The sequence below is a fragment of the Nomascus leucogenys genome, chromosome 17 (assembly GCF_006542625.1).
Source record: "Nomascus leucogenys isolate Asia chromosome 17, Asia_NLE_v1, whole genome shotgun sequence".
NCBI classification, from domain to species: domain Eukaryota; kingdom Metazoa; phylum Chordata; class Mammalia; order Primates; family Hylobatidae; genus Nomascus; species Nomascus leucogenys.
The window spans coordinates 82,087,806-82,112,742 of NC_044397.1; the positions used below are offsets into that span (position 1 = coordinate 82,087,806).

Sequence of the window (24,937 nt, forward strand, 5' to 3'; positions counted from 1 at the left end):
CGCGGTGGCTCACGCTTGTAATCCCAGCACTTTGGGAGGCCGAGGCAGGCGGATCACGAGGTCAGGAGATCGAGACCACGGTGAAACCCCGTCTCTACTAAAAATACAAAAAATTAGCCGGGCATGGTGGCGGGCACCTGTAGTCCCAGCTACTCGGAGAGGCTGAGGCAGGAGAATGGCGTGAACCTGGGAGGCGGAGCTTGCAGTGAGCCGAGATTGCGCCACTGCACTCCAGCCTGGGCGACAGAGCGAGACTCCGTCTCAAAAAAAAAAAAAAAAAAAAAAAAAGAAAACTACTAGAATGGATAAATTCAGTAAAGTTGCAGGATACAAAATCAACATACAAAAATTAGTAGCATTACTATACACCAACAGTGAACAATGTGAAAAAGAAATAAGAGGGCTGGGTATGGTGGCTCATGCCTGTAATCCCAGCACTTTGGGAGGCTGAGGCAGGCGGATCACCTGAGGTCAGGAGTTTGAGAACAGCCTGGCCAACATGGCAAAAACCAGTTTCTACTAAAAATACAAAAAAATTAGTCAGGTGTGGTGGCATGCACCTGTAGTCCCAGCTACTCGACAGGCTGAGGTGGGAGAATCGCTTGAACCCAACAGGTGGAGACTGAGTGAGCCAAGGTCACACCACTGCATTCCAGCTTGGGTGACAGAGCGAGACTCTGTCTCAAAAATAAATAAATAAATAAATAAAATAAATAAAATAAAATAAGTAGCCCCATTTACAATAACCACACATACAATTAAATAACTAGGAATTAACCAGAGAGTGAAAGATCTCTATAATGAAAACTATAAAACACTGATAAAAGAAATTGAAGAAGACACCAAAAAGTGGGAAAATATTCCATGTTTATGGATTGGAAGATCAATATTGCTAAAATGTCCATACTTCCCATAGCAATCTACAGATTCAATGTAATCCCTATCAAAATACCAATGACATTCTTCACAGAAGTAGAAAAAACAATCCTAAAATTTATATAGAACCACAAAAGACCCAGAATAGCCAAAGCTACCCTAAGCAAAAACAATGAAACTGGAGAAATCACATTACCCAACTTCAAATTATACTACAGAGCTATAGTAATTGAAACAGCATGTACTGGCATAAAAACAGACACACAGACCAATGGAACAGAATAGAGGACCCAGAAACAAATCAACACACCTACAGTGAACTCATTTTCAACAAAGGTGCCAAGAATACACACTGAGGAAAAGACAGGTCTCTTCAATAAGTGGTGCTGGGAAAACTGGATATCCACAGGCAGAAGAATGAAATTAGACCCCTATCTCTCATCATATGCAAAAATCAAATCAAAATGGATTAAAGACTTAAATCTAAGACCTCAAACTACGAAACAACAAGAAAACACTGGGGGGAAATCCCCAGGACATTGGTCTGGGGAAAGATTTCTTGAGCAATACCCCACAAGAACAGGCAACCAAAATAAAGATGGACAAATGGAGTCACATCAAGTTAAAAAGCTTCTGCACAGTAAAGGATACAATCAACAAAATGAAGAGACAACCTATAGAATGGGAGAAAACATCTGCAAACTACTTATCTGACGAAGGATTAATAACCAGAATATATAAGGAGCTCTATAGGAAAAAAATCTAATAAAGTCAATGAAAAAATGGGCAAAAGATTTGAATAGATATTTCTCAAAGACATACAAATGGCAAACAGACTTATGAAAAGGTATTCAACATCCTTGATCATCAGAGAAATGCAAATCAAAACTATAATGAGATATCATCTCACCCCAGTTAAAATGGCTTATATCCAAAAGATAGTTAATAACAAATGCTGGCAAGGATGTGGAGAAAAGGGAACCCTCGTACGCTGTTGGTGGAAATGTAAATTAGTACAACCATTATGGAGAATAGCTTGGAGGTTTCTCAAAAAACTAAAAATTGAGCTAACATGTGATCTAGCAATCCCACTTCTGGGTATATACCCAAAAGAAAGGAAATCAGTATATCAAAGAGACATCTGCATCCTTATGTTTGCTGCAGCACTGTCTACAATAGCTAAGATTTGGAGGCAACGTAAGTGTCCATCAACAGATGAATGGGTAAAGAAACTGTGGTATATATATACACAATGGAGTACTACTCAGCCATAAAAAAGAATGAGATCTAGTCATTTGCAACAGCATAGATGGAACCGGAGATAATTATGTTAAGTGAAATAAGCCAGGTACAGAAAGACAAACATCACATATTCTCATTTATTTGTGGGATCTAAAAATCAAAACAGTTGAACTCATGGACATAGAGAGTAGAAAGATGGTTACCAGCGGCCTGGAATGGTAGTTGGGAGATTGAGGGGAGGATTAACGAGTATCAAAAAAAAAAAAAGAATAAATAAGACCTATTATTTGATAGCACAACAGGGTGACTATAGTCAATACTTAATTGTACACTTTAAAATAAGAGTGTAATTGGGTTGTTTGTTACTCAAAGGATAAATCCTTGAGGGGATGGATACCCCATTCTCCATGATGTGCTTATTTCACATTGCATGCCTGTATCAAAACATTTTGTATACCCCATAAATATACCAACTATGCACCCACAAAAATAAAAACAAATAGGCATTAAGGCAAGTTTTATAAAGAATGCAATATCCACTATAATCCTCTTTAAAGCCTTGATTCATTTTCAAAGATCAACAATAATTTTTTTTCAATCAAAAGAAAAGGAAAGTAAGTTTTTTTCCACCAAAATACACAAGAACCATTTGTTGGCATTTTTATTTCAAGTTCCTGGGAAACAAGGGCCAAATTTTCAAAGGCAGTTAATAACAGCTGTACAAGGGCTTGTTTCATTTGATTTAGCATCAAGTAAACGTAAATATGCCATGGGAGACAGTCGAGTTTTATCTCCACCTCTCATATTGGCCCACTTCTCCTACCAAGTCACAGTACATAAGCATGCATCCTTGTTGCCCCACTAAGGAATCTAAAATGATTCGGATTTTTAAATGGTTGCTCAGATGACACTCACCAGCAGAATTCTTTCCCCTTAAGATAGGGTGGCAGCGAACACTACTAGGTATCAATGTCATCAGGAATAAATAACTCTTTCAGGAAAGTCACTTTCCTGATCCCTGTTAACCATTATGTAAATTCTTTTTGTTGCTATACCTGTTTACTACTTGTGTTTGTTATGCAAAGGGAATACTCCCCAGCCATGCCTGATCTATTATTTCTATTTCGTAACAACAAAATATGTTCACTTTACATAGTGCCATAGGTTTACTCTTAATCTTTTTTCTTTCTTTTTCTTGGTACCAGATGTTGTTATTTATCAAGGCAGATCATATGTTTGGATCAAAAAGAGAAACTGGCAAGTAGATCTTAAAACATACATTTCTGAACCTGAGTAACAGATGAAAAAGTGAGTCTTTAAATTACATTTTCCAATGAAAATTCATTAAACTGTGCTGCGAGAACTTATCCAAGAACTTACAATGTCAATTTCTGACATAAATCTTATCCCTCAGCACATATGTATTTTCAAAAGAAAACAAGTCATCTTAAAGTAATATATTCCCATATGCTAATTGATAATTGTATAGCAAATTGAAAATTCTGAGTAAACCTAAGGTATGTTTAACAACAAAATAAATATAGCATATATGGCTAGCTTATAAATTTCTTAGTGTAAAGGCAGCAGTGAATTTGCATGTTGCAACAGATCTGTAAATCCAGTTGCTGTTTTTCTGGAATTTTATAGATATGATGTCTCACAAAACCATGTTCCACAGGGCTAGAAATATCTCTGTGCAAAAACTTATGAGACATTTTCCCCAAATGACATGTAACTTTTAAAAACTTTTCCAGAAAAATATGAAAATTTTATCAACCACTTATTCTTACTGAAGAAAAAAGACTACTAATCACTCTTTTAATTTTGCTCTAACAGATGTTTTAAAAGTTTAGACACCGATGATGCTTTTGAATTGCACACTGCTAGAAGATAACTGGATAAAACACATTAGATGATTTCAAAAGATGAATCAGTACCTGATTAATTTGGCACATCATTAGTATCCAGAATAAAATCTGTAGAAATAATATAATTTTCAAAGAATTTATACATGCATACATTCTTATACATGCATACATTCTTATTTATACATGCTCCATTCTTAGGAAAAGGAGCCTCTAAATCCAAGGACAAGGAGGTTCTGCTCCTCTTACTAGTTATAATCATTTCTCCTCATGGAGTAACTGGGGCTTTCTGATTTTGTGGAACTTTAGTTTGTAGGAAAGCATAAACATGACGTTAAATCTTGTTGGTTTCTGCTCTGGAGAGTGTTTCCAACATCCCTTTTTTTTCTGGTAAAGTTCTGGGACTGGCTCCATAAGTCTTCACTCTCTTGATAACTGTGTCTCTGGTCTATCATTCTCAGGCCGAATGAGAAGCTTCCCAGTCAGATCAGCAATGCCCACAGTTTGGGGAGGGTTGAATTCAATGTAGTTGACTCGGCCACTGGCCAGATGAACAGCAAGCAGTGAAGTGTTGTTTAAATGACCTCCAAAGGCACATACAAGTTAATCATTGTGTCTATCCGATAAGCTCATCTAGGGCTTCTGCCTATGGCAGTGTCCTTGGAAAACCAGCTATATTAGGTGAGATTTTTCAGTTCATGACGGGCCAGCCAAGTCGTAACATCATTTGGGATGAGTTTCCCTTGGTCAAGAAAAGCCTTGGCTAACATACCAATTTATGTGCCCTGTAGCATGTTGTCCTGGAGCAGTCCCTGCTGGAGAGGTGCCTCAGCCTGAAGTGTTTGGTGATGTACAACAACACAGTGCCCTTGCCTAAGCCCAGGGCTGGGGCCCCCATGATCACTGCATGCAGTAGCTGTGGAGATGCCCCCGCAACCATGGACAGAGGCCCAGGCCATGCCAACTGTAGGGCTTTGGTCTGATCTGTGCACTCACCTGATCCACAGCCAAGGTCCCAGATGGCAGAAAGCACTTTTATTTTTTTTTTGTTCAAGTTAACCAGCGCTTTCCTTTTCCTCTATAAAATGTGCTGGCTTGGAAACAATTCATTCACCCATCAGTAAATGGATAAACACATTTTGGTATATCCATGCAATGGAATATTATTCGGCCATAAAAAGAAATGAAGTACTGATAAATGCTACAATATGGATGAACCCTAAAAACACTGTGCTCAAAGAGGCCAGACACAAAGGGCCACCTTTGGTATGATTCAATTTATATGAAACACTCAGAATAGGCAAATTTATAGGGGCAGAAAGCAGATTCATGGTTGCCAGGGCTGCCGGAGGAAGAATGGGGAGTGACTGCTAATGGGTGTGGGAGTTTCTTTTGGGAGCTGCTAGCTGTAGGGTCACTTTTTTTTTATTGTGGTAAAATACACATAAAGCTTACCGTGACATTTACTACATTCACAATGTTGTACCACAGTCACCACTATCTAGTTCCAGAATATTTTTATCACCCCAAATGTAAGCTCTCTTTTGATCTTTGAAGGTGAAAAATATCACTAGAATATATCTGAGGGAGGAATATCTTAGTTCATTGATCAGGTTTAATACTCAGTATAACTTAGAGCGAAAGTTGAAGTTTTTTTTTTTTTTAAACCCAAAGAAGTCATGGTCTTATTTTATTATTGCTTTCTCCATCTGTTCCTTCTGGAACTTCTACCTCACACTGCAGTTCCTGTATCTTCCTTCCCTTTATCTGCTCACTAGTGACTTCCTTTGCATTTTTGTTTCGTATCATGAGGCAACTTCCCGTTTGATCTTCTTCGGTTTGATTTTTAAGAGTATCCATTCTATTTTTCAATTCAATTGAATGTCAAAAAACTGTAAAACCATATTTTTACATATCGTATTTTTAAGTTCACTTTTTTTTTTTTCTTGAGGCAGAGTCTCACTCTGTAGTCCAGGCTAGAGTGCAGTGGCGCTATCTCGGCTCACTCACTGCAACCTCCGCCTCCCAGTTCAAGCGATTTTCCCGCCTGAGCCTCCGGAGTAGCTTGGACTGCAGGCGGGCACAACCATGCCCGGTTGGTTAATTTGTTCCCTTCTATTTCTTACATTAAATTTGCCTTACAAGAGCCATTCATTTTGGCTGTTTAGTTTGGTTTTCTGTTCCTCAAACTACTGGGTTTCTTTTTTTTTTTTTCTTTCCGAGACAGGGTCTCACTGTCTCATGCAGCTGGAGTGCAGTGGCACGATCTCGGCTCACTGCAACCTCCGCCTCCTGGTTCAAATGATTTTCCCGCCTCAGCCTCCGGAGTAGCTGGGACTACAGGTGTGTGCCACCACGCCTGCGGTCCGCCAATTTTTGTATTTTTTTGGTAGAGATGGGGTTTCACCATGTTGGCCAGGCTGGTACTGGGTTTAATTTTTTACATGATCTTTGCCCGATTCCATCAGCTGCCACCGGTTCCTTTAGCATTTGTGGAAGCCCGATTGTTGGACCCTTTCTGGGCAGCAGAGAATTGACAGGTGGTAAAAACTAAGATAGGAATTCTCCAATCAGCTGACATTGAGAGCCATGCTCAGGGCTAAACAGAAAGCAAGCAGAAGCTGTTTCCCTAGTTATTGGGCTATGGCACCTGGCTCACCTGGCTGGGCCACTGTCTTTGCCACAAGCTTAGCCAGGAATCAGGCTACTTTCTAGGTTGCTAGGCTGTCCTTCCTCCCAGCTTTGTGAACAATAAGGACAGAAGGTATCCAGAAGCAAAACTGCTAAATGGTCTCCTCAGAAGCCCAAAGCCTAAGATGTGCTTAGCACAGACTCACTCCAGGTTCCACACTATGCTTTGCACCACCACATCTACTACCTACCTATATTTCAGCCATTCTTCTTTGTAGTTGAATCACCCCAGGAGGAAATTTAGAGTGCTAGGGAGTTATAGAAACATACATAAGCCATCATCTTCCAAAAACTTAGTTAAGGTAATTCCCCTTTTATAGTACATTGTCTGAAGATAATTATTTATATAATGGAAGTTTAAATCTTACGAATATAAATCTTATTGACGAGTGAAGCCCCAACTATGGCCCAGAGAGATGGAAGGACTCATGCCAGAGTGTCTCTGCTGTACAGGTAGGATTAGAGATTGGCCTTTTATTTCCTAACATAGGGATCTTTTCAATATGTAGACCCATGGCTACCTTTTAAAAATTCCATCAGTATATTCATCTGCATAGCTGTTTCTCTTCCTGCTCCATCTAGTCCAATTCCTTTTCTGGATATTAGGCTAAGTCTCATTTTTATTCCCTTCACCTGACTTTTACTCCCTCCTGAAATTTATTCTGCTTCTTTCCACCTGCCTTCCAAGATCTCTCTCTCTGTGCGCACAGTGAGGGGGTATGCAGGAAGGAGTACTAAAGTGTCCGGAAGGAGGAAAGCCTACAAAAATTAGGGACAGAGGAGGCTTGCCAAAATTCTGAAGCATCTCCAGGAGCCCTTTCCATCAGTCTTTGCGTTCTTGTCATTAGCACCCCTCTTCTTTTCTCCTGGGTCAAATATCTTAGCACTGACTGGATTCTTTGACCCCTCTTTATACTTTCCTTCATTCTACTTTTCTTTCCTCCCTGCTTTCCTAGCACTCCTATCCCAGGGCTTTTCCCTTTCTTTAAAGCCTCTGAATCACAACAAGGGTAGGAAAATGGAATTAGAGTAGTCCCCCTTATCCATGGTTTTGCTTCCTGTGGTTCAAAAACATTAAATGGAAAATTCCAGAAATAAACAATTCATATGTTTGAAATTGTGTGCTGTTCTGAGTTGTGTGATGAAATCTCACATCATCCTGCTCCATCCTGCCCGGGACAGAAACCATCCCTTTGACCAGCATATCCATGCTGTATAACCTACCTGTCCATCTGTCACTTAAGAAACCATCCTGGTTATGAAGTGGACTAGTATTGCAGTGCTCTGTTCAAGTAACCCTTATTTTACTTAATAATGGCCCCAAAATATAAGAGTAGTGATGCTAGCATATTGTTAAAGTTGTTCTATTTTATTATTATTGTTGTTAATCTTTTACTGTCTAATTTAGAAATTAAACTTCATCATAGGCATGTATGTATCATAAAAAACACAGTATATATAGGATTCAGTACTATCTGCAGTTTCAGGCATTCACTGGGGGTCTTGGAACGTATCCTGCAGATAAGGGTGGGCTACTGCACAAACATCTGGAAGTTCATTCATGTGCCACTAAGGATCATCACACAGTGAAAAGCATACCACACTCTGGAAGGCTCTGATCAACTTTTTCTGCTTCTCCTATCACAAAATAGAAAATACTTTATTAATAGTTTCAAAATGGCTATAGCAGTCCCTCAGTCAGTATATTAATTTATAGACTAAGGTTATGTTTTCTAGTATAAAACAGCATTTTGACAATGTGGGGAGGCAGCAAGGTGTAGTAGTTAAGAATTATATTACTTGAGTTCCAATCCCAGCTCCTTCATATACTAGCTATGTGACCTCAGGCAAGTTACCTAACTATAAGTTGCCTCATCTGTGATAGACTTTAGCATATCATAAGTGCTTAAATAAAAGGAAACACTCATAATCATGTTACTGTCACCACATGCAATCCTTATTCCTTGTCCTAGATCCATGAAAAACCATTATGTGTTTTAGAAAATGTTGATATAATATTTAATAAGCTTGCTGCTGCCAAGATTAATATGCATCTCTCTAAGCCCCTCTTAAATTTTATTACTAGAAAATGTTCTAGTGAACAATGTCTTTAAGGTTAAATGAGGATACTTAAAATCAGCCTTTTTAAAAAATTAAATTACAAATTGAGGATAAAACAAAATAAACACACAACAGGAATCTGATATTTCTTACCAAGACAATTTGAAGCATCAACTTGTTCTTTCAAAAAATCAACACACATTTTCTTCACAGGTTCAATCTGATATTGGTTTGCTGCATCCAACAAAGACTGAACATTGTTGCTATTCACGGAAATTCTGCAAATTTAAGTTAGAGGGAATATTAGTTACCCATGATTTTTTATTATTTAAATGTTACTGTGGAATGTATCCTAATAGCCCCTGAAATTAAACACAAAATTAAACTTTCAGTCCTTGAATTAGTATGGCATAGGATACTCAAACTCTTTCATCCTTGTGGTTTTTCATTCTGAAGAATTTGTAGTGCAACCATTTGTTACAACAATGCTTTGCCATGGTAGATACCAACATGACTTCTCTAAAACAAAAATAATCCTTAACTCACCTGGCAGTATAAGCAAATTCCACCAGTTGTTCAATAATGTCAGGTTCAGCATCTTTGAGTTCTACTTCAAAGGACTTTGATTCAAGCATGTTCGCTAAAATGAAGAGAAGAAACATAAATGGCATCTGTACTACCACAAGTTTGACTGAGGAACCACGGCATTCCAGGCCATGTTAAATATGGAGAAAAATAACGGGACAGTTCTCTCTGGAAGAAAACACCCCAGCAAGCCCAACATTCCTATAGTAAATGTAAATTAATTCTCCACACAAGATGTGCCTTAAATTAAGCTGAGAAAAGAGTGAATTAGTTTACTACTTTTTTTTTTAAAGACCATATTAACAGAAACATAAAACTAGATTTTGTTTTTTTCCCAAGCTCATAAAATAGTACTTAGTAGAGGAAGTAGGACTTGGACCCAGTTCTGAACACTAAATCCAGGGTTCTTTCTAGCACAATATGCTACAGCTATTTTTTTTTTTTTTTTTTTAAGTTTAACTTGCCGGCTAAAATATTATGAAATTTATCTGCTTCTTTGTCTTTCCACCTAAGGTTAAAAAGAAAACCCTGGGCTTTCTTTTTTTTTTTTTTGAGACAGAGTCTCGCTCTGATGCCCAGGTTGGAGTGCAGTGGCGCGATCTTGGCTCACTGCAACCTCCACCTCAACCCTGGGCTTTTAAGTAGGAGCTGTACCTCCATCAGTAAAGGCATCAGGCCTTTAGGTCTAATGAAAGGACATTTTTTCCTTTGGTTATCAGACGACTACTTTTTCAATCTCTTCATTGTTCTGTGGCCTTAAGTTCTTAACTGCTTTAAAAATTAGAAAAATGACATATTCTCTTTTAGATTTTACTTCATTCTCATAGAAGAAATAATGGCATGTTTTACCTTAAGATACTTACTTGTGAACATTAAGTTAAAAAAATGACTGGCTGCAGCAAGAACAACACGATGAGCAGGTATCTTTCTTTCCTGGACCATGAGGATCACGTCACACAACGTTTTCTAATCAAAGGAAAAATATATAAAATAAAAAGAGGCTCACTAGCCTGGCTTGGCAATACATATTAAAAAGGTGCTTGCCAAATGCTTTATCTCTATTTTCTATTTAAAGCCAATCTTTTTCCAGCACAGAATTTCTTTTGAAGACATATTTAGGAAGGACTTACAGAGTTGCTGCCATGTAGTATAAAAATTTTGCATTGAGTTTTCCAACAGTCAAGAGGAAAGAAAAAGTTCCTCATAATCAGAAACAAACAAGTCTACTAACCCTTCAGAGAAGTCTTTTTTTTTTTTTCTGACACAGATTCTAAGACATTTCTCATGGTAAGCTTTTCCGGGGGGAAATTCAATGATATCATGGCAGTGCCCCTGACATCCTGACAGTTTTTCAAACACAGCAATTAGTTTTTATATGATTTATTTTCCATTATTTATCCTTGATGAAATTGAGAACATATACTGCATTTCCTAAGAAAGTAGCATTCACAGATCTAACTTGAAACAGAAACAGCTCAGAATACAGACGAGATGAACTAAATGTCCTTTCAGCAATCTTTTCTTAAATAACACTTCTCTCAAATGCACTTCTGATAGAAGCTGGATAGCAGCCAGTTTTAAATTCTGATTTCTGACCAAAGTCAAAATAGTATCACCATAAGCTGCTTAAAGAAGGCAGCTCTGAGTAAATAATTAAAATGTGGGGAAAACGGAATAATAAAAAAATTTAAGGCTTACTAGAACACTTATAAATGAATATCAAGAAAAATAAATGTCCTTTTTGCCAAATAAAATCTTAATTTCTTAATGAAGTTGAAGACAAAATATAGAGGTTAGGCTTACAGAAAACTTGGTGTATACAATGTGTTAAACACTGTCTTAGGCACTGGGAATATGAGGCAAATAGTATATTCAGAGTAAAAAAATATCGCTTACAAATCTAAGATTGGCTTCATGGCTCAAAGGATTTGCATTTTGCAAATTTTAAGTATTTTACTAAAACTGTTAATATAGTTTCTGATAGATAAATCTCCGTTATTTCTTATTGTATTATTTTGTGAAGATAAATCAAAATAAAATAATAATGTTTAGAATGAGAGAGAAAATAAGCCTCAAATAGCAGGTTAGGAAATGAACAAAATTTCACTTTTACAGCTTATTTGAAGATTTTCAAATAAGGCCTAGTACTGACTATTGCTTAAAACTTATATGCAGGTTTATAACTAAAGCTATTTTTATTCTCATAGTGTCCTGAATTTTTAAATTTTATTTCATTTGGGGAGGGGGTACAGAGGCAGATCTTTCAGGTGATTTTGCTACATACTACACCAAAAAATACCAAGTAGCAGAACCAAGTTAACTATTTGGTTACCACCAAAAAACAAGTGATCAAGTTGCCTTGGACGTCAAAGGAGGGAGAGAAGGAGAGGGAGAAAGGGGTGGGGAGTGAAGAATAAAGATGATGAAGCATCAAGCAAATCAGATTATATCAGATTATGGGGAGAAATCTATGGCTAGTGATGGAACTTCCATGAAACATAGGGCTAAACCAAAATACAGCAAAAACATCTCCAAGGCATATTCAACAACAGAGTTTATAAGTAGAATGACTTTATAGGCACTGAAGGAGGTTGAAGAAATGTAGATCTGGCCAGGCGCTGTGGCTCAAGCCTGTAATCCTAGCACTTTGGGAGGCCGAGGTGGGCGGATCACAAGGTCAGGAGTTCGAGACCGTCCTGGCCAACATAGTGAAACCCTGTCTCTACTAAAAGTACAAAAAAATTAGCAGGGCGTGATGGCGGGCGCCTGTAGTCCCAGCTACTCCGGAGGCTGAGGCAGGAGAATGGCTGAACCCGGGAGGCGGAGCTTGCAGTGAGCCGAGATGGTGCCACTGCACTCCAGCCTGGGCGACAGAGCCAGACTCTGTCTCAAAAAAAAAAAAAAAAAGAAAAAGAAATGTAGATATTTGTACAGCAACTGAGTTTTAGTCTAAGATTAATGTCCAGCTGGATATTAATGGTTGGAGGGGTGGGGAAAATAAGTCGGAAGAGTCTTTTGTATCCAAATGGTACATTTATTTGCCTGTACTACAATAGACTGATAATTTCCAATAAGAGATGGGACTGCCGGGTGCGGAGGCTCACGCCTGTAATCCCAGCATCTTGGGAGGCTGAGGCGGGCGGATCACGAGGTCAGGAGATCGAGACCATCCTGGCTAACACAGTGAAACCTCGCCTCTACTAAAAATACAAAAAATTAGCCAGGCATGGTAGTGCGCACCTGTAGTCCCAGCTACTCAGGAGACTGAGGCAGGAGAATGGTGTGAACCCAGGAGGAGGAGCTTGCAGTGAGCTGAGATCGAGCCACTGCACTCCAGCCTGGGCAACAGAGCAAGACTCCATCTCAAAAAAAAAAAGAAAAAAAAAAAAAAAAAGATGGGACTGACCTATAGTGAAAGGTTCCTCCTGTTACCAATAAGCTAAAGAAAGGTATATCCACAGACAAGAAATGGGGCCTGGGTGTGGTCGCTCACACCTGCAATCCTAGCATTTTGGGAGGCCAAGGCAGGTGGATTGCTTGAGCCTAGGAATTTGAGACCAGCCTGGGCAACATGATGAAACTCTGTCTCCACAAAAAAAATACAAAAATTAGCCAGGGATGGTGGTGTGTGACTGGGGGTGGGGGTGGTGCTGAGGTAAGAGGATCACTTGATCCCCAGAGGTGGAGGTTGCACTGAGTTGTGATTGCATCACTGTACTCCAGTGATATCATTATAACAAAGAGACATCTGCACCCCCATGTTTACTGCAGCACTAAGCACAACAGCCAAGATACAGAGTCAACCTAGGTGTCCAATGATAGATGAATTGATAAAGAAAATGTGGTATATATACACCATGGAATACTATTCAGCCATAGCAAAGAATGAAATCCTGTCTTTCATGGCAATGTGGATGGAACTGGAAGACATTATGTTAGTTGAAATAAACTAGGAACAGAAAGTTAAATGCTACATGTTCTCACTCATATGTGTAAGCTAAAAAGGTTGATCTTATCCAAGTAAAAAGCAGAACAGAAGATATTAGAGGCTGGAAAGGGTAGAGGGAAGGGGAGAGGGAAGGAGGGATAGAGAGAGGTTTGTTAAAGGACATAAAATTACAGCAAGATGGGAGGAAAAAGTTCTAGTATTCTATATCACTGTAGGATGACTATAGTTAACAGTAAAAGATTCAGGCTGGGAGCAGTGGGTTACACCTGTAATCCCAGCACTTTGGTAGGCTAAGGCAGAATTGCTTGAAGCCAGGAGTTCAAGGCCAGCCTAAGCAACATAGTGAGACCCTGACTCTACTAAAAATAAAAAATTAGCCAGGTGTGGTGGCACATGCCTGTAGTCCCAGCTACTTGGTAGGTTGAAACGGGAGGATCACTTGAGCCCAGGAGTTTGAGGTTGCACTGAACTATGATCATGCCACTGCACTCCAGCCTGGGTGACAGAGCAAGACCCTGTCTCTAATAAAATAATAATAATAAATATTAGATTCTAGAAACAAGATATTGAATGTTCCCAACAAAAAGAAATAATAAGTGTTTGAGAGAATGGATATGCTAATTAGCCTGATTTGTTCACTACGCATTATATGCATTGAAACATCACCACATTCCCTATAAGTACAACTATTATTTGTCAGTTAAAACAAAATTTTTTTTAAGAAATCAACAGCAGACATCACATGTAATAGTGAAACATCAGACATGTTCTCATTTCAATCTTGAAACAAGGTATATGGGGCTGGGTGTGGTGACTCATGCCTGTAATCCCAAGCACTTTGGGAGGCCGAGGTGGGCAGATGGCTTGATCTCAGGAGTTCAAGGTCAGCCTGGGCAACATGGTAAAACCCATCTCTACCAAAAATACAAAAACATAGCCAGGTGTGGTGGCACGCATTTGTGGTCTCAGCTACTTGGGGGGCTGAGGTGGGAGGATCGCTTGAGCCCAGGGGCGAAAGGTTGCAGTGAGCTGAGATTGTGCCACAGCACTCCAGCCTGGGTGAGAGAGTGAGACTCAGTCAAAAATAAAATAAAATAAATAAAATAATGATAAAATAAAACAAACCAGGTATACAAATCCTTGTCATTACTGTTATTCAACCTTGCTCTGGAAATCTTAGCCAAATTAGTAAGAAGATAAAGATAAATCAACTTACACTTATAGAAATAACAAGGAAAGTCAGTAAAATGGCCAGACACAAATAGCTATCTTGTATGAGAAATAAGCCATAAAGAAACACAAGTGAGAAAAAAATCCCAAGTCATAGAAGCAACAAAATAATATTGAGAAACAAAAAAAAGGTGAGGGATCTTCATTAAGTGGCAATTTGATATATGATAAAGATACCATTTCAAAAATGTAGTGATAAGGTGAACAGGACATGTTTAGGGCAGTGAATATTATTCTGTAGGCTATTGTAATGGTGGATACATGTCATTATACATTTGTCAAAACCTGTAACGTATACAACACAGAGTCAACCCTAATGTAAACTATGAATGTTAATAATATGTAACAATACTGGGGGCTAGGCACAGTGGCTTACCCCTGTAATCCCAGCACTTTGGGAGGCTGAGATGTGTGGATCACTTGAGGAGTTCGAGACCAGCCTAGCCAACATGGCGAAACCCTGTCTCCACTAAAAATACAAAAATTAGCTGGATGTGGTGGCTCACGCCTGTAATCCCAGCTACTCAGGAGGCTGAGGCATGAGAATCGCTTGAACCCAGGAGGCAGAGGTTGCAGTGAGCAGAGATTGTACCACTACATTCCAGCCTAGACAACACAGCGAGATTCTGTCTCGAAAAAAAAAAAAAAAAAAGTAACAATATTGACTCATCAATTGTAACAAACATACCACACTAATGCAATATGTTAATGATAGGGGTAACTGTGTGTAGAGAAAGAGGTGAGGGAATAAACGTAAATACTATACTGTCTGCTCAATTTTTCTTTTTATTTTTTGAGACAGGGTCTTGCTCTATCATCCAGGCTGGAGTGCAGTGGTGCAATCTCAGCTTACTGCAGCCTCAAACTGGGGTGGGTGGGCTCAAGTGACCCTCCCATCCCTCCTCCCAAGTAGCTGGGACCACAGGCATGTGCCACCATGCCTGGCTAATTTTTTTATCTTTTGTAGAGATGAGGTCTCACTGTGTTGCCCAGGCTAGTCTCCAACGACCAGATTAAGGCAATCTTACTACCTTGGTCTCTCAAAGTATAGGGATTACAGGCACGAGCTACCACACCTGGCTCAAATTTTCTATGAAATTAAAACTGTTCTTAAAAAAAAAAAAAGTCTAGGAAATAATGTGGTAAGAGATCAGATAATCAAAAATGATATTGAGATAACTTAATCATTTAGGGAACCATTAGATTCCTCACCCATAATGTACTCCCTCTTCCCCTGGGAAGGTAAGTACTGAGAAGGAAGTTTCAGTCTCCATCCATCACATGTGGAAGAGTGAATACAGGATGCACAAGAGTGTGGCAGAGGTCACCGACAACACATAGCCAGGCATTCCGGCTCATTCTTCTTTCCTAGGTCTGCCCCAAAAGTGGGACATCAATCATCGGGGCAGGCTTGCTCCTCTGGCAGGAGAGAACTGTTCCTGCTCATCAGCTACTCTGCCTCAGACTGGGTGGGTAAGTTTAGTTTAGGGAAGGAAGAACAGAAAGCCCAATTTAATGCTCAGGTCAATGTCCTACAGTAAGAACTAGTAGTGACGGGTCCTCAAATATGTATGCATAGATACTCAACACGTCATAGAGAAAGAAACTTTGGTGCTGCTTTAGGGCCTGTAAGATTTGGGGACTTTTACAGGAAGAATCCTTTGGTTCTAGTAAAGGCTCACCTCAGAAGAAGCAGACATTTCAGGCATCTGTTGGTATCATGACCTTTTGCTCTCTATCAAGCTTACCTGACAGGATTACAAAAGGCAGCTGGGTCCATGTAAGCGCTAAAACACTGTATGAGGATTAGCTTTTAATCGCATGTGCTGTCATTAGTAAGAGGCATGCAGTCAACTGCCCCACGTTCTATCCTTTGTTATATTCCAAAATGGAGACTGAGGAATGACTAACCTTTAGATTTATGTGGCTTGTCAAGAAGGTTCTGCAATCAGTCCCTCCCAGCATGATATCAAATTGGCATTGAGTATAAATCCCTGAGCAGATTGTAGATTCAACTATAGCTGGGTGGTAGATTTAAATCACTGAAAATATAAAGGGAAATGAGGCCCTTATTAGACGGGGTAAATAATTTTCTTGGATTACTTACTAGAAAAGCCTCAATAAAGCAATAATAAACGCAAATCCTAAGAAACATTAAAAAGACTTCTCTAGAAATCACATTTGTCAGAAAAGCAAAGAAAAACAGGATTGAACTTAAACACATACACGATTAGAATAAGGCAAGTGGGATAGTGAAGGAAAAACAAAGGACGATACCTAGACTAAGCAGAAGGAAAAGAGGAACTGCCTTCCTTAAGGGAGACATATGCCAGGTCAGGCCAAACAGCTTTGCAAAGGAAAGAAGACTTTGGCATAATTGCCCTTTAAGAGCTGGGACCAAGAAAAAAAAAGCTATTTTTGTTGTTACTTATTCAAGGAAGGTGTTATGGACCAAACAGGAATAGAAGAAGAGAAGTAAGAATTCGGGAGTAGATTAAAACAGTTCTCTCAGAAAGGCCTGGATCAGCACTTTGGGAGCCAAGGCATGTCGATCACCTGAGGTCAGGAGTTCAAGACCAGCCTGGCCAACATGGCAAAACCCTGACTCTACTAAAAATACAAAAATTAGCCAGGCGTGGTGGCGCGTGTCTGTAATAGCAGCTACTTGGGAGGCTGAGGCAGGAGAATCATTAGGGAGGCAGAGGTTGCAGTGAGCTGAGATCATGCCACTGCACTCCAGCCTGGGTGACAGAGCAAGACTTGATCTCGAAAAAAAAAAAAAGGCCTGGATCTAGGAAAATTTTATGATTCCTCTTAATGCTAAAGATATTACGAGAAAATTAGAGGATTTCTCTTAAAGAATAGGACAACTATAATAGGCCATTACAATTAAGTTCAGACAGATTTGAAAAGGAGAAAGATCAGCAAGAGTATTTCTTGCGTTATTAAGTAATTTTCAAGGTGATATTGCTGGGAAGACAGGTGTGGTATTTGCTATACGGCATATGGTATATAGTAGAACTGAGAAGTTTGTGGAACTAAGACTCTAAGGGAGAGTACTAGATCACATTAAAGTAAGTCAAATAACCCAAAAGTAGTCCAGCTCTAAGTTATATGCTGGACATCCCCACAATTAGAATTACCTTTCTGAGAGTAGTGAAGGCTGGCAGTAACTGAACTAATTCTCAACACATCTGCTCTCTTATTTCCCACTAGGGGAAGCTCTGTAGGAAAAGCATTAGAGGAATAAGTATGCAAGCAAAACAAACACCAAAATCATAAGGAAAAGAAAAAGAAAGGTACTCTAATCTAAAAAGGTCAGATACCTGATGTAGAAAGAAAAAGATCCAACTTAAGCAGGTTAACAAGTCAGCTGAGGCTGCCTGAAAGAACAGATGTACCATAGAGGAAAACGCAACACTAGAGACATAGCCCATTTTGACACAAATAGGTAACAGAAAGGAACATGTCTGCACTGCTGCTGAGTTTGCAAGGCCTAGAAATTTCAAATACTGAGGAGCATGCTGTAAGGGACATATTGGTCCCTGTGGGACCACGGGCCTTAAAGGAATGTTAAAGGCCATTCTCCAGCTGAGACAAATGGAGAGGAAAGGAGGACAAACCCCTCCAAGAGACAGGATTCATACATACAAGGAATTTCACAGCATGACAGGATCTTAATGGGCACAGAAAGGTGCAGAACAATCAGGAAGCTCAGAATTGCAAGGAATGCAAGGCCACAAACTGCTCTGCAGAACTGCTGGCTACAAATGTAAATCACTCTCCTTTCAAAAATGAGAGAAGTCTTTGTCATTAGATAGAACTCAATCCTTTCAGCATTATGTTGCCAGGAACAGAGGATTCAAAAAAGATATCAAAATTAAGCTTTAAATGTGCAGGATGGATAATAGGGAAAGAAGGGAAACTCTATGATACCTGGTAGCTGAGTATTATCACCCTGGCAAATTTCTAACAATTGTCTAAGAGAAAGAATGAGTCCTGGCCGGGTGCGGTGGCTCACTCCTGTAATCCCAGCACTTTGGGAGGCCGAGGCGGGCAGATCACGAGGTCAGGAGATCGAGGACATCCTGGCTAACGTGGTAAATCCCCATCTCTACTAAAATACAAAAAATTGGCCAGATGTGGTGGTGGACGCCGGTAATCCCAGCTGCTCGGGAGGCTGAGGCAGGAGAATTGCTTGAACCTGGGAGGCAGAGGTTGCAGGGAGCCGAGATCGCGCCACTGCACTCCAGCCTGGGCGACAGAGCAAGACTCCATCTCAAAAAAAAAAAAAAAAAAAAGAACGAGAACGAGTCCTATGCCAGAGAAGCATCAATATACATTGAAGAAATCTCTTCTATAGATGGTAAATAGTGCCCCTATAAGCATGGAGGATTCCTCCCAACTGAGTTTAGCCCTAGAGTCTGTAGATTATAGAAAGCTGATTCAGACTGGCAAGCCAAAAGCCAAGATTGTTATGTTTTCTTTGAAAACCCTCTGTTCCCCAGAAACCAAAGTTTATATTCTGTTTTTGGCTGCAAAAAATAATGTGGGTTAGGATTGTATAAATAATATGTCAACATCTGGGCTGTTTGTTATAGAGATGAGAGATCTTCTTATATCAATCCTAGGGATGTTCTGACATACTGGAAAAGTGTGGCATCGACTACCTTGAAATTGGAGAAATTCAGCTTTGGAGGTGCTAAGCTAACTAAATCCATTCCAATGGAAGCCAGCCCACATTGCAGCTGCTGAAGAAGCTACCCTGACTGTACCCAAACACTCAAGCAAATGTTTTCTGGCTGACTAAACTGAACAGTATAAGAAACCAGGGTGAGCACATATTTGGAATTCAATTGCCTTTCATGTTAATTCAGAGGAAGAGCATAGATGTTGGAATTTAATCATGAGAGGGCTCATAACAGTCAGATTTGGGAGGTTCTGTGTTGCTAATACAGAATTATATGGAGTGCTTTAGGCTGTCATTTGGTTCACCACAGAACATCTGGAGAGCTAAGAATGACACCTTGGCTTAGAAAAATTTGAGATGGGAAATAGAAGTGAATTGCCAGCCTGTAGTATCTCAAGGCCTGGTGTTAATAGTTATCCACCCATTTCAAAGCTTTCTTGGGTAAAAATTTAAATAACCTCTTAAGCTGGTCTTCAGACGATACAAAAAAGAACAGTTATTGGTAGAGGAAAGCAGCCACATAAGCATTTAAGATAGAACAAGGCATTCCCTGAGCTAGTAAGAAAATAGCCCAAAAGACAAGGCAAACTTGGAAAAAAGAACTTACAGCTACTTGGTCCAGCTACTTTGTGCTGGAGGTTTGGGGTGGGGCTTTGGTGCCTGAATTCTATCATTCAGCCCACTGAGATTCTCAACTCAGGTTGTTTATATAAGGAAGGATCAATAACCAAACGAGACATAACAAGATGCACTTTTGACTGAAGGGCAAGTACTTGTTAATCTGCCATATGCAGTGCTTCTCTCATAAAACAAAGTTGGAAAATGAGGCTTTGCTTGATAAGCCAACCTTTAAATTACCCCTACATATCCCAATAATCTAAATTTTGGAAGCTGCACAGTCATATGTCCTACATGGGAAAAATGAGAGAGATGGCTTGGCCCAAACCCAGCTTATGGAGTCCATCATAACACATACCTTACCTGTCCTACTCAGCAGATGGAGTCCTTAAATACAACAAGGTAGCTCTCAACAGAGTAACTTTACCATTAATAAAACAGCAGTGTCTTCAGTCCTAACTTAATTAGATTAGCAACTCCTCTCTCATTTGACAAAGTGAGGAAGTGGGATAGATATGAGCTCAAGATGCCTGATTTCCTTTCAGCTTCTTACATTCGTGCTTTTCAAGGTTCTTTTTTAGTAGCAGAATTCATTCTCAAATAAGCTAATCTGATATAATTTATATAGACAGAATGGTCTCTCTGTAGCAGGAATTAACAGGCTGGCAACCAAAAAATGGAAGAGGCTCCCTTCAATATTTGGGGTTTTTTTTGAGACAGAGTTTCGCTCTTGCTGCCCAGGCTGGAGTGCAATGGCATGATCTTGGCTCACAACAACTTCCGCCTCCTGGGTTCAAGCTATTCTCATGCCTCAGCCCCCTGAGTAGCTGGGATTACAGGCATGCGTCACCCGGCTAATTTTTGTATTTTTAGTAGAGATGGGGTTTCACCATGTTGGCCAGGCTAGTCGTGAGCTCCTGGCCTCAAGTGATCCGCCCGCCCCAGCTTCCCAAAGTGCTGGGATTACAGGCGTGAGCCACTGTGCCTGGCCTGGCTCCCTTCAATATTACACTTAATGATTCACTTACAAAAATTTTGCTTCTAATCTCAGCAATTAGTCTTTCTGCTAGTGGGTTCTGTTAGTTTAGAGATTTGGAGGCCCAAAAGAAAAGTGATTCCACCAAGTGATAGAAAAATGTTTCCATGGGATTGAAAGTTAAGACCGTGACCTGCCTATATTAGCCTCCTCATTTTTGCCTCCTCTTCAGGTAAAAAGAACAAAAGATAGGGCTTTGAAGGATAGCTTAATATTCAACCTAAGTTCATGACAACCTCAAAAGAATCTTCAAAAATACTGACAGCCATAATTCCATTTCTATTCTTCGCAAAGACTACTTTCCTCAACCTCCAGCTTTGCCTTCTTCCTCCTTCATTTTAGCAGATGATCTCATTCTATTTTTTTTTTTAGAGAAAATAGAAATCACTGGATAGAAACTCCTTCATTGTTCTGATTCCAAACATACCTACTATCAATCCCCTCCTTCCCACTTCTTATGGAAGAGGAACTGCCCCACCCCCACCCCTGTCTGAGATTAATCACATTTGCTTTGGATCTCATATCAGGAATTATCTATTAATTACCCACTCTGTCTTATATATATCCAACCTCTATATCTCTTTTTCCCGCTAGTTTTTAAAGACACCTATATCTTTCCCATTTAAACAAATAAAACCCAGCAACCTTCGTTTGACTCCCTCTCCCTTCAAGGCCAAATTTCTCAAAACAGCTGCCTGAATTTCCTCATATTCTACTCCAGCTTACATTAATCTGACTCCCATTTGTCTCCCCATCAAAGTAAGTCTTACTACAGTCAACAAACCACTCTGTGTTGCTATGTCCCACTATAAGTATTTTTAGTTTTAATCTTATTCTGACCTTTTATCAGCTTCAAAAGTTGCAGTCCTCCTCTGAACACAGTGCTTTAGACCATTTGGCCATCCTGACTTCCTGGGAAGGAGAAACAATTTCTTTCCAATTTTCAAAACTCTCATTTTTCTCCTATTCTTCTGGTGATTCCTTTGTTATCTCCTCCATAGGCCCATTTCCTATCCTTTATTCTGGACTCTTGACTCTTCACAGCTTCAATGAAGAAGTTATCTTCTACAGGAAGATAATTCACAAATGTATACATCTAACCCACAACTTTCCAGACCTGTCAATTTGTCATATATACTTCAGTGTCCCAATGATATCACAAACTAAACACATCTAAAACACAAATTATAATCCTTTCCCCAATGCTTTGATCCTTTTCCAATACCTCCTTTCTCAGTGAATAGTGTCATCATCCATTTAGTTATGCATTCCAGAACCCTAGAGATCGTAAGTGACACCTTATGCTGAATCCCTCAACATCCAATCACCTACCAGCATCACAACACAAATAGCTAACACTTACTGAGATATTACTTGCTATCAGGTCGTATTTTAAGTTATCTTAATTTGGTTACCTAATTTAGTTATCACAACTACATATGGCAGTTATCATCACCAAGTCCTGCTGATTTTATTGTCTTTTTAATCTATCACCTTTCCTTCATTGATGTTGCTTGTGGCTGCCACTGTTATCACCTCAGTCCAAGGGACCATCATGTCTCACTGGACTACTACAGCTTCCTATTTGGTCTGCCAGCAAGCACTCTGAAAACTCTTTAATTCATTTACCACAGAGCAGTAAGTCTTTTTTTTTTTTTTTTTTTTTTTTTTGAGACGGAGTCTCACTCTGTCTCCAGGCTGGAGTACAGTGGCGCAATCTTGGCTCACTGCAACCTCTGCCTCCCGGGTTCAAGCAATTCTCCTGCCTCAGTCTTCTGAGTAGCTTGGACTACAGGCACGTGTGACTATGCCCGGCTAATTTTTTGTATTTTTAGTAAAGATGGAGTTTCACCATGTTAGCCAGACTGGTCTCAAACTCCTCAGGTGATCCACCTGTGTCAGCCTCCCAAAGTGCTGGGATTACAGGTGTGAGCCATTGTGCCAGGCCAAGTTATCTTTTTTAAAGAGGAAAACACCCCACCTCACAAACATGCATGCACATGCACACAAACATGCACACACAGATTTTAGAATAAGGGCAAATCGCCTAACTTGACTTATGAAGCTATGCATGGGCAGGTCCCTAGCTACTTCGCCAGTTTCATCTAGAACCATCGTCCCCCTTATGTTCTGTGCTCCAATTACACTGACCTTTAATCAGTCTCAAACTTGCCATTCTATAATAAAGTGGGTGTCCAACTCAGAGCCTCTGAATATGTTGTTCCCTCTACTTGAGTCACTCTTCCCTTTTCTCTTTATCTAGTTAACACCTACTCTTATTTCAGCTCTCAATGACCATTTCCTTAGAGAAAACTTCCTGATGGTCAAATTACCTACCCATATGCCCTCGTTGTACCATGTTATTTTCCTGTGTAATACCTACCACTGTTGCAATATTACGTTTATTTGTGTGATTACTTGACTAATGTCTTGCTTTTCTACTAGCCTACAAACCACATGAGGATTGGGACTATCAGGGTTTGCTTATCATTGTAACCCCAGAATCTAGCAAAATGTTTAGCATACAGTGGGTTGTCAATAAGTATTCATTTCAATGAATGAACTTGGAAGCCAAATTGAACTAGAGTGATAAATAAATAGTGAGTAAGAAAACGTAGTGAATTTACCCAACTTTTCATCTTAATGGGGGGAGAGAAGTATTTAGAGGGGTATGTTGAGATTAAGAATGGGTTTGCTGGTTGGTTGGTTCAAAAGCTGGAGAGGTTAAAACAAGCTTAAGTGCCAATAGCAAGAATACAGCAAAGAAGAAAAGTTAAAGATGCTCAACAAAGATGGAATAACCAAGAGTATAATACTTCTGAGAAGCCCAGCATCCAGGAAGCCAAAGCCTAGGTAGAAGTACTGGCCTTAGAAAAAGAAGCAGCATCTCCATTGTAGCAGGATAAGAAGAGAAAAGGGAAAGTGTCAAAATAGGTTTATAGATCTGGTGGTACAAAGTGAAAAGGTAGATAGTTCCAGACTAATGACTTCTATTTATCTATGATGTCAAAAGAGGGTGATCTGCTGAAAGTGAGGATCTAGAGAAGGGACTCAGATTGGAGGAAAATAGTAAAACAAAAAGATCGCTCACTGGCACTGATAGTCTAGTGGAAATTAGTGGCCAAGCACTTACTTGGCAGAAGTTGCCCAATGAGATATTTTCCAGCTGTGCTTGGAGCCTTGCAAAAGAAGGTAATCAGTCATCAATACTGAAGTTTGCCAGATGGACATGAAAAAGGGACAGAGGGTCAAGAAAGCTGGGGCACTGGAGAGACAGTGGAGTGACAATAGCTTCTAAGCTGGACAGACAGAAAAAGAAAACAGAAAACAGTAAAATACAGGAAAAAGAATAAGAAGGTCTGGATGACTGGAGTTGTCAATGAAAGTTAAGAGAATTAAATGAGACAAAGCATGTAAAACACTCTTCAGAATGGCTGGAACAGAGTTATAAGTGCTCAAGAAGTCTATTATCAAGGGTTTAACACTGAAGGTTTAGATTATTCACAAGAGAACCTAAAGATAATGACATGTAGTAATTTACAGTCAGACAGATGAGAATACAGAAGCAAAGTCATTTTAGCCAGAAGGTGAGCACAGTTAACTGCCCAGTATCTAATTGTGAAATCAGCTTTGTAGTTCTCTCACATAACTCTCAATAAGGACTTTAACATAAGCTTTCAAGTTCCAATTATGCTTTAATCCATTTAATGTGGAGAAACTACAAACTATGGTGGTACTCAGGAAGGTCTTAAAACATCTTCCTCCAATGTTAAGAGACTCCTAGACTTCATTAACACAAAAGAAGAGTATGGCAACAGCAATGTGCATGTGCAATAGTGGTTGTGACCCAGACCTGCCTTGTAAAGCCTCTATTTTACATATCAGGTAATAACATTAATCTAAGCAAAAAGTTAAAGAAATAAATGAAAAGGCATTCAATCCAATTAAATAAGATGCTCCTATACACCCAGTTAGAATGGCTAAAGTGGTAAGACTGACAACATCAAGTGATGGCAAGGATGCGAAGCAAAAGCCTCTCTCACACAAAACTGGCAGAAGCGTAACATGGTACAATCACTTTGGAAAACTACATA

The 24,937-nt window shown here is 39.6% G+C and overlaps 1 protein-coding gene and 1 pseudogene across 8 annotated transcripts in view; both read right to left on the reverse strand.

The window, feature by feature from the left end:
- Nucleotides 1-24,937, reverse strand: part of KLHL7 (kelch like family member 7) — a 71,583-nt gene that overhangs the window by 43,288 nt on the left and 3,358 nt on the right. For 2 of the 7 annotated variants that reach the window (XM_030795698.1, XM_030795702.1), the window contains exons 2-5: nucleotides 10,184-10,286; nucleotides 9,282-9,375; nucleotides 8,889-9,013; nucleotides 8,274-8,312 (exon numbers count right to left, since the gene is read on the reverse strand). In XM_030795698.1, coding sequence (XP_030651558.1) covers nucleotides 8,274-8,312; nucleotides 8,889-9,013; nucleotides 9,282-9,375; nucleotides 10,184-10,286 — 361 coding nt within the window. Of the gene's footprint in view, nucleotides 1-8,024; nucleotides 8,313-8,888; nucleotides 9,014-9,281; nucleotides 9,376-10,183; nucleotides 10,287-16,410; nucleotides 16,987-24,937 lie in introns of those variants that run through there. The other 5 variants (XM_003270389.4, XM_003270391.4, XM_030795699.1 and 2 more) reach the window with 4 other exon arrangements.
- Nucleotides 2,619-5,452, reverse strand: LOC115830844 (annotated as a pseudogene). Its single transcript, XR_004026345.1, has one exon. The product of XR_004026345.1 is annotated as a GTP:AMP phosphotransferase AK3, mitochondrial pseudogene (transcript).